Below are 10,143 nucleotides of genomic sequence, written 5' to 3' on the forward strand. Positions count from 1 at the left end.
ACCAGGGGCGAGGGTGGCGCGCTGGCCCTGGCGCCCCTCGGATGCTGCGGCTGCCGCGGCTCGCGCCAGGGTACCGCAAAGCCGACCTGCCGCATTCCCACTCGGGCTCTCCGCCGACTCAGCACCTCCCCTGCGCCAAGTCGGCCGGCCAGGTAGGGGGGCTCCCCAGCTCGGGGCTGCAGAAGCGGGGCTCGGGGCGACGGGTGGGGGAAGCCGGGGGGTACGGAGATGCTGTCTGGATCCGGAGCTCCCCGCAGCGTCTCTCGGCGCTTTTCCGATCTCTAGTTTAACCGAGTTGTAAACACATTGGCGGTCGGGCATTGCATTGGGGAAAGTGGGGTAGAAGAGCCCCAAACTTGGACTTCGGGTGTCTGCGTGTGTCTGTCTGCGTGTCTGTGACTAGCCAAAGTCTCGTGCTTTCTGGAAAAAAAAAAAAAAGCTAAAGGTCTGTGCTCTTCCGTGTCTGTGGGTCCGTCCCATGTGAACGCTTCCTGATCTTCTGCCCCGTATCACTTTCTATTTTTCTGCAGCGTCCATCGATGGCCCCGGTGGGAGCTTAGAAGGCGGCAGGCGAAGAGGGCTAGGAGGGGGGAAGAGCCAAGGAGAAGCAGAAGGGGTGGCGGGCGAGGGGGTCCGCTGAGCCGGCTCCGCACCGGGTCCTAAGAGGGCTCGCGGAGGGGAGGGGAGGCCGGGGTCACCCCGAAGCCATGGCCCGGTCCGCTAGGACGGCGCTGCGTTAAGGCACCTCGGAGCAGGAAGACACACCAACTCTCCCCTTCCCGCCCGGAAAAGCTGCACCCGAGCGGCAGGCGAGAGGGATTCCAAACTGAGGAGCAGGCGGGGTGGAGGGGCGGGTCTCCAGAAGCCAAGTGGCTGATAATCTCCACCTGCCGGCTCGGAAGCCCCGCCTCTGGAGCGCCGGTGGGGAGGGCGCGTGGGTCCGCCACCCATCCCACCTCCCTCGCCCCTCCCCGCCCCGGCCCGGTCCCCCGCCTCCCGCCTCCGGCCACCATCTCTGCCTCCCACCACCTCCACCATGACGGTGATGTCTGGAGAGAATGTGGACGAGGCTTCGGCTGCCCCAGGCCACCCTCAGGACAGCAGCTACCCGCGGCCGGCCGAGCACGACGACCACGAATGCTGCGAGCGCGTGGTCATCAACATCTCCGGGCTGCGCTTCGAGACGCAGCTCAAGACTCTGGCGCAGTTCCCCAACACGCTGCTGGGCAACCCTAAGAAACGCATGCGCTACTTCGACCCGCTGAGGAACGAGTACTTCTTCGACCGCAACCGGCCCAGCTTCGACGCCATCCTCTACTACTACCAGTCCGGGGGCCGGCTGCGCCGGCCGGTCAACGTGCCGCTGGACATGTTCTCCGAGGAGATCAAGTTTTACGAGCTGGGCGAGGAGGCCATGGAGAAGTTCCGCGAGGACGAGGGCTTCATCAAGGAGGAGGAACGGCCCTTGCCGGAGAAGGAGTACCAGCGCCAGGTGTGGCTGCTCTTCGAGTACCCGGAGAGCTCGGGGCCCGCGCGGGTCATCGCCATCGTCTCCGTTATGGTCATCCTCATCTCCATCGTCATCTTCTGCCTGGAGACGCTGCCCGAGCTGAAGGACGAGAAGGACTTCCCGGGAGCCGTCCACCGCCTGGACAACACCACCGTGGTCTACAACGCCAACATCTTCACGGACCCCTTCTTCATCGTCGAGACGCTGTGCATCATCTGGTTCTCCTTCGAGCTGGTGGTGCGCTTCTTCGCCTGCCCCAGCAAGACGGACTTCTTCAAAAACATTATGAACTTCATCGACATCGTGGCCATCATCCCCTATTTCATCACCCTGGGCACCGAGATAGCAGAGCAGAAGGGGAACCAGAAGGGTGAGCAGGCCACCTCGCTGGCCATCCTCAGAGTCATCAGGTTGGTAAGGGTATTTAGGATCTTCAAACTCTCCCGCCACTCTAAGGGCTTGCAGATCCTGGGCCAGACCCTCAAGGCTAGTATGAGGGAGCTAGGGCTGCTCATCTTTTTCCTCTTCATCGGGGTCATACTGTTCTCTAGCGCAGTGTACTTTGCCGAGGCGGAAGAAGCTGAGTCGCACTTTTCCAGTATCCCTGATGCTTTCTGGTGGGCGGTGGTGTCCATGACCACCGTAGGATACGGTGACATGTACCCTGTGACAATTGGAGGCAAGATCGTGGGCTCCTTGTGTGCCATCGCTGGTGTGCTGACAATTGCCCTGCCCGTACCTGTCATTGTGTCCAATTTCAACTATTTCTACCACCGAGAAACTGAGGGGGAAGAGCAGGCTCAGTTGCTCCACGTTAGCGCCCCTAACTTAGCCTCTGACAGTGACCTCAGTCGGCGCAGCTCGTCCACTCTCAGCAAATCTGAATACATGGAGATCGAAGAGGATATGAATAATAGCATAGGCCACTTTAGACAGGCCAATATCAGAACTGGCAATTGTACCACAGCTAACCAAAACTGTGTTAATAAGAGCAAGCTACTGACTGATGTTTAAAAAGCCAAGCAAAGAAACTTTAAAAAGCCCCCACTTAGCAGCTTGAAAGACTTAAAAAAAAAAAACAAAACCCAAATCAAACCAAACCCCGAGTGACCAAAGTCACTCTCTGTGTAGATACTTTGCTAAGTAAGCTTTGGACGTTCCATTGAACTGTCAATGCATTGTCGCATTGCCAGTACTGGGCATTGCCCGTGTTGGGGGTGGAAAACCCGAAGACTTCAGGAACCATGAAAAAAAAAAAATTTTCATTTTATTAAAAGAATGGGAAAAGAAAGTGTATTTTCTAAAACTGGTTTAAAATCACTCAGTCCACGAACTAGTCTAGGTAAAATAAGAATCACGTGCTTCCCATTTTTAATTCTTGCTGGCTTCTTTAATTTTTTTCTTTCATGTGACTGAATGAGAATTAGAGGATCGCTTAGAAATATCAAATGAAAATTTGCATGGGACTCTAACATGAAATCTTGGCAAACTGCACAACATATTTAAGACAGAGCATCAGATGTATTGTATGTAACATGATACACCAGCCAAAATGGGCAACGGACAGATGTTTTTATTTTGATCCACCGAACTGCATATTCCAAGGTGAAAAAAAAAAATTACTTAAGACTGGTTCACCAAGCACCTTAGAAATCTGATATTGGTCCTGGTTCTGTAGGGATTTTTCCCTCTGCCCCCATTCTTTTCTGATTCAAACTCTTCTCTAAGAAACAGTGATCACTGAGTGCAATTCGTTGATCCGTCTGCAGTGCTGCTAAGATTCTCAACTGCAGATACGCCCAGAGGGTCTTTGCTCACAAGTCCCGCACCCTGACCCCCGCCTCCAGAACTGAACGTAAAGCCTTAGCCTCCTTGTTGCAAGAGAGCACAAATGGAGCGAAGTGTAAGCATGTCTGAATCTGATCCTGATTTATTTTATAACCGCATGCTGAGAACGTTAACTCAGACAATAGGGGATAAGCTTAGTTAGGAATCGATTCTTCTGCAAATAGATTCTTCTTCATTTGCATTCACCAAAAGTGCACTCCTTCATTTATTAACTCTTTTTATTAGTCAATAAAGTACTGTATTTAAGTACCTATGTTAGTGAGCCAGGAACAGTACTTTTCGGAGCTCCAAGCATGTTCTCTTATTCAGCATTATGGCTGATTTGATTAAGGTGTACCTTGAATTAATTAGTGCATGATTCATTTAATGTAAAAACGTTAAAAAAATAATAAAAATTATGTTTGTGGGATGAAGGACCCAAAAGAAATAGTGGGTGGGGGTGGGGGTGGGGAGCACTTAGTCAATTTTCCTGCCTTTGCTCAGGGAAATGTCAGGTTTCTGTGCAGTTAGACAGAGAGGGGACCAATATGCCCATCCCTTCAGGGGAAGCTCAGTTGAAAAACGAAGAGATCAAGGTACATATAGCAACACCTAAGGACAAGTATTCTTTATAGCTAGAGACAAACACAAGCAAAACCAACAAACAAAGGTGCAATACTGCATGTTTTTTGGTGCATTCTTGAGATGTAAATAAAAAAAAAACAAAAACGTTTCTCCATTGTATGCACCCAAAGCCGAGCTGATTTCCTTTGGCAGTCCTGATTTGAAGTCTGTAGGGACTTCGGCCGTCCCCCTGAGGCTCCCTGAAGAAACTCAACCAATTGATTTAATAGTTGCTTAGTGCCTTTATCCTGTACCCACAGCGAACTGCAGAAAGTGCCTCCATTAACGCAGCTGAGAAGTTATGTAACAGAAAGGGAGGGAGGGACGGTAGGGGCACAGAGATTTTGCTTTTCCTTTTGCCACCCTGGCTGTCTCACTCCCCGTTGTGGGGACGCCATGCCATCCTGCACCTCAGAACAGCACAGACCTGCGAAGATGCCCTCTGACCATCCACTGGACTTGGGCCCCTTAGCAGCCTGACGTGGGATGGAAACTGAGGCCCAAGACCCATCTTCGAACTGGACACGCACCGTAAACTGGTTTTCTTCCTCTTTTCCACCAGAAGCCAATATAAACTCGTGGGGAATTTGTTTCCCACCAGGGGTCCCTCTGGACAAGCAAGGCTTCCTCGGGTCCACCCTAGCGGTCCTGGCGTATTTCCATCCTCCCTTCTGTCTGCAGCAGCACTTTGCCGTCTCTGATGGTCTGAGCTTTGCAGGCATCACTGTGGATCTAGGCACACCTGGTTCAGAGTAACCTTTTGCCAGCCTTCCCTCCTGGCCCATCCCCCTTCAGTTATTCCCAAGGATGCTCCTATGAGAGTCCCACCTGGCGGTCAACTCTCAGGCTGAACATCTAACTTCTGTTGCCCACTACACGCCATCCTGAGAACAGTGGGGACCCTGTGCTTAGCTGACAGAGAGCCTCACCATCAAGCCTCTGGAGGCCAGCAGCCGTCCATCGACGGGGAGGCACTCGTGGCTTTTTGAATGACCCGATGTGGGGACCCTCACTTTGCACTTAGCATGTGGCTGCCTGCTGCCCAACACCTTTCATTCCTGTGCTGCTGCTTCCAGATGTATTCCCTGTGGCTCCACCCTTCCCCTCCACCCTACCCTAGGACAGGCAGTGAGGCAGTAAACCAAGAAACTGGAGTTACACCCAGGCCTGCTGACTCCGCTGAAAGAAAAGAATGTGGATGTTTTCTCCTGTGTGGCTTCTGTGAATCTGTCAGATGGACGTGGCACACAGCAAGGAAGATGGAGGCCAAGAACTGCATGGCATCCGACCATAGGGCACCCACCCTCCCCGGGGTGTTTCCTTGAAACTTGACTCATCCTGGCTTTTCCTCTTACCTGCTTCTAAATCTCCCACTGGGGGAAAAAAAAAAAAGCCAACCTCGTCCACATCTCCCGGGGCTTATCTTGATCTTTTTATTTAGACTTTGAGGTCTAGGACCCACCCCCCCACCCCCAACTTGAAACGCTACACTCTGTCAACAGCAATAATCTGCCCGGTACTGTGGGGGATGGGACAGAAAATGAGAAAATGGGACCAGGACTGAAAAGATGCACTTTGGCTGTGGGATACGCCTCTCACAGCCACATGCTGCATGGGCTGGGCCCTTCTGCATGTGTTACAGGGAACAGTGGCGCATGCAGGGGACCTGCCTCCCCGCCGGGACGAGAGGAGCCGCCGGTAGGAGTGTGGGTGGTTTGGGGAAAACGAATGCTGCTTTTTTCATCTGTATGTAGCTCATCAAAATCAAGTGAGTAAGACTGGAGGACAGGGCTTGTCTGTGTTGCATCAGCATGCAAAGTTTGACCCAGCTCTTCCCCTTTGCACAGGGATGAGCTGAAGTGTTTCCTGTGGACCTGAAGGTGCACTTAATGAAACTGCCTATTACAGAATGACTATCTTTTCAGTTTCTTTCCTTAGGTTTATCTTATTGGGTTTTTTTTTTTTTTTTTGGTTTGTTTGTTTGTTTGTAGCTTTTTGTCCCCTTCCTAGGTCTTGAGCTTTCATGGCTCATGTCTTGAATACTGGTTTTCTCCAGAAGGGGGAAGACTGGTGATCTGCTCATAGCCATAGCTCAGCTCTTCCGGTGAATTGAGGCCCTAGTTTCATAGGGCAGCCAGGGAAGGGTTGGGTCACCCCTGGAGCTGTTAGGCAGCCCAGAATCTCTGAAGTGGTTAACTCAACTCGAGTGATCGGAATGAGAGAGACCAAAGACATCCGTTTCCTCTGTCCTCATATTCAAAGACAGAGGGTAGCCAGGAAAGGTGTGTTTTTTGCACCTCCTCTTTCCCTGCCCCTGTCCGTGCCCACAGCCATTCCTCACTACCCACTGGAGAAGTCGAATTCTAATTATCAGTTAAAACAGTTCATTGGGAGCTGTGTTAGTGGGTTAGCCTGGCGAAATCAAATCAACCGATAGCAGATTATTCTTCTGGACTACAGCCAATGGACTGTAGTCATTTCTCTGAAATGAAATTGTGTGCTTGGTCAGATTCCCCGGTGGAGTCTGGACTCACTTGAGAAGACATAAAAGACAATGCCTGTGGATGGTGAGTGAGGACTAGGTTTCTTGAAGTAGAAATTTGGCTTAGTCTGTTGAGGGCCTTCTTCATCTTGTGTGTAGTTACAGAGCTTTCAAATGAGTTAACCTCTGAAGAGCCAGTGGGAATGGTTTCCTAACCCTCCCATTTAATAGAGGAGACCTCAAAACACATGCTTTTCGAAAACTGAGTTCCTTGCTTGGCAGATGAGATTGAACAAAAAGAGAAAAAAATTCCCATTTTTTCCCAGCCACAGCTTCCTCCTGGGAGTGGGGAGGACTGGTGAGTGATAACCATCAAGAGGACACAATCGTTAGAACACCAACAGCCAAACAGCCATTTTATCTTCCCACTTTTCCAAGAAAGGGTGAAGTCTTTCGATATTTCTGTTCATTTTCAGAAGACACACACGAATTTTTAAACCTGACACAACCCAAGTGAAGGGCCACCTCCGGAGGTGACCCCTCATCCACCATGTGGTGTATTAGTGCTCGTATTTATACATGGAATTTCAGGGTATACGCGACTACGTCCAGCACGACTCAGGTAAACTTTAGAAGAATGTACGTTACTTATCCTTTTTGTAAAGACGTGAACAGGAGCTGAGTTGTTACCCACAACTGTTCCCGTTACCTTGGGTCACTGTACGAATTCATTCAGGATAGAGATGTCAAGTTTAGAAGTCTGGGGATCACGTGCCGGTCTCTTTGCTCAGGCTAAAGGACCCTGGGCTTTCTTGGGGAGCCCAGGTGTATGTGAGGGAAGCCCTCAGGACTCTTAGCTTTAGGGAGATTAGCCCTAGTTGCAGTGATTTTCATAGGGGCTAAGTAGGAGTTAAGTTTTTTATGACATGGGACTTCAAAGAGGAGAGAAAAGTTTTGCATCCAAATCAGAGAAGAAGAAATGGTTCAAGGAAAGAAAGCAAAATTAAACATAACCCCCGGGTTAAAGCTGTCTCCTTTCTAAAACCTACAGACACACCTTTCTTCTCTGTCCTGCACTGCTTAGAACTGTGTCATCAGAAGCTGTAAGTAGAAAGCATGGGCTCTATACGACATACCTCTAATCTTAAAGTCTTACCAAGGTTAAAAATCCCAACGGAGTCGTCTTAATTTGAAGTGCACCATCAGGACAACAAACCACTTAAGCTTGAAAAAGCGCATTTCATTTCTTTGCGTTCGCTAGTTGCGGACACCTTGAGTTAACGACGTGTCTCATTTTCACCTACTGTGCGTTTCCCCTGCCCTAATTGTCTCATAGGTCGGGTAGAGGACACTGAATGTTATGAATCGAGAACCTAATTGAAGCGCATAGTATCCATCTATGCAATTTTACTTGCTTCTGTCACTTTATGATCTGTTCATATTTGGCATCAATTAAAGATAATTTTTAAGGATCTTATCAAGGAATGTGTCGACTGGTTCTTTGTTTCTTGTGTAACTGGGTTTCGGGAACTCTGTCTTGTGGGGTGCTCTTTAAATAACATGGTAAATCCAACATACAATTGAAGTTACCTCATTTTCTTGGAGGGCTTCCCAAGTAGCTCAGTTGGTAAGGAATTTGCCTGCAATGCAGGAGACCTGGGTTCGAGCCCTATGTTGGGAAGATCCCCTGGAGAAGGGAATGGCAACCCGCTCCAGTACTCTTGCCTGGAGAATCCCATGGACAGCTGAGCCTGGCAGGCTACAGTCCATGGGATTGCAAAGAGTCGGACATGACTGTGTGACTAACTTTCACTTTCATTTTCTTGGAAATTCATGGATTGTTCTCTTCTGTACAAGGAAATGCACTGGAGTTGAATTTTGACAATAAATTCACCATTGGGCCTCAGGTAGGATCCCAAGGAGAGGCTGTCAGAATTTGATTTGTGCAAACAGTGGAAAGGAAAAAAAAAAATGAGGCCCAAGGGACTAAAGCAATTGATTAGATTTGCCTAAATTGTTTTTGATGTGAAACTGTATTCTTCATCCACAGCCCAAGCTTTTCAGGAAGGATAATGGAGTGTGTATGTGTGTGTAATAGCACTGTGGCCTGACACCGAATGCCTTTGTCAACTAAAAGGATGCACAACAGGAGAATCGCAAGTTGTTTTACTTGGGGTAAAATGAGGACTGCAGCCTGGGAAACAGCGCCTCAGATAGCTCTGAGAGACTGCTCCAAAGAGGCAGTGGGGGGAGGTTTTTGGTGAAGGGGGAGTTCAACGCAGTCAAGCACTTACTTTACAAAAGGTTTTCTGCTAGTCACGGGGGAACTGATGTCATCATGAAGGGATTTAGTGCTTTTCTAGATATGAGGAGATGCAAGGATTGGGATCCTAAGGTCTGTTCCTGAAAATACCCAACTATCTAAAGACCTGTCCTCCCAGGTTCCCTGGAGCACAGAGCGCCTCACTGTCCACCCTGACCTCCCTTTGGGGCACGTCAAAGGTCAGCAGTTGCAGTAGCATAGGGTTCAGTCTCCGCAGAGGCAGACGGCAAGCATCCTTGGCAAGCTTGTTTGTCTTTGACACCTTGGTAGTTGCACTGTGCTGTTAGATGTGATTTTGAAGGGGGAAGACGTAGTGATGTCTGGTTGTTCTTTACATATGCTTTTCCCTATAGTTCTGCAACTCTTTTCCTGTTGTTTTATTTTATTGTTGATCATTTATTTTGGGCTGCGCTGGGTCTTTGTTGCTGGGTGTGGACTTGCTGTAGTTGTGGACAGCAGGGCGCCTACCCTCTAGTTGCGGTGTGAGGGCTTCTCATGGCAGCGGCTTCTCTTGCTCTGGAGCCGGGACTCTAGGCCATGCATTTCAGGAGTTGCAGATCACCGGCCCTAGGGTACAGGCTCAGTAGTTGTGGTACATGGGGTAGGTTGTCCCATGGCATGTGGGATCTTCCCAGACTGGGGATCAAACCCGTGTTTCCTGCATTGGCAGGTGGATTCTCAACCACCAGAGAAGACCTCATGGGGGTTTTTTGTATGTTTTTTATGACTCATTGGTACATTTTCTTCCTGAGGTTTACAAGTTCTCTTTTCTTCCTTGTGAATATCATATTTTATACAAAGCTCTTTGATGTCACAGAAAACAGTCCCGTGCTTTATGCCAGGGTCTACTATGTGCCGAATGCCTGGGGTGGCTGCTGCATCTTCTTAGAATTGCATTGCATCGTGTTAGGTTCATGTTGTAAGACTGAGAGATGGATCTTGCTTTTGCTGTAGAGGTGGCTACTGAAAGTAGATCATGAGGCTGGACAAGCTGCCCATCATTTTTCTGTTGTGGTTGGAAAACAGGCAATGCTGAGCTCGACAGAGAAAGGTAAGAAAGATCTGGAACTGCATCAGTGGCAGTGGGTGAATGAGCATTCACAGTTCTGAGTCTGTTTCCCAAAGCTAAGCCTTGGAATGGTCTTCCTGAAGCAGTGGCAGACAGATCCAGGTAGCTACAAGGGCAGGACTGTGGCTGGAATTTATTGTTTCAGTTCAGTTCAGTCACTCAGTCGTGTCCGACTCTTTGCGACCCCATGAATCGCAGCACGCCAGGCCTCCCTGTCCATCACCAACTCCCGGAGTTCACTCAGACTCACGTCCATCGAGTCAGTGATGCCATCCAGCCATCTCATCCTCTGTCATCCCCTTCTCTTC

The 10,143-nt window shown here is 49.7% G+C and overlaps 1 protein-coding gene across 1 annotated transcript; it reads left to right on the forward strand.

The window, feature by feature from the left end:
- Nucleotides 1-968: 968 nt before the first annotated feature.
- KCNA1 (potassium voltage-gated channel subfamily A member 1) lies at nt 969-7,920 on the forward strand. Its single transcript, XM_027541082.1, has one exon. It carries the CDS (start codon nt 1,037-1,039, stop codon nt 2,522-2,524), a length of 1,488 nt encoding a protein of 495 aa, XP_027396883.1. The 5' UTR covers nt 969-1,036; the 3' UTR covers nt 2,525-7,920.
- The last annotated feature ends 2,223 nt before the right edge of the window (nt 7,921-10,143 follow it).

This window comes from Bos indicus x Bos taurus, chromosome 5, assembly GCF_003369695.1.
Source record: "Bos indicus x Bos taurus breed Angus x Brahman F1 hybrid chromosome 5, Bos_hybrid_MaternalHap_v2.0, whole genome shotgun sequence".
Lineage (NCBI taxonomy): Eukaryota > Metazoa > Chordata > Mammalia > Artiodactyla > Bovidae > Bos > Bos indicus x Bos taurus.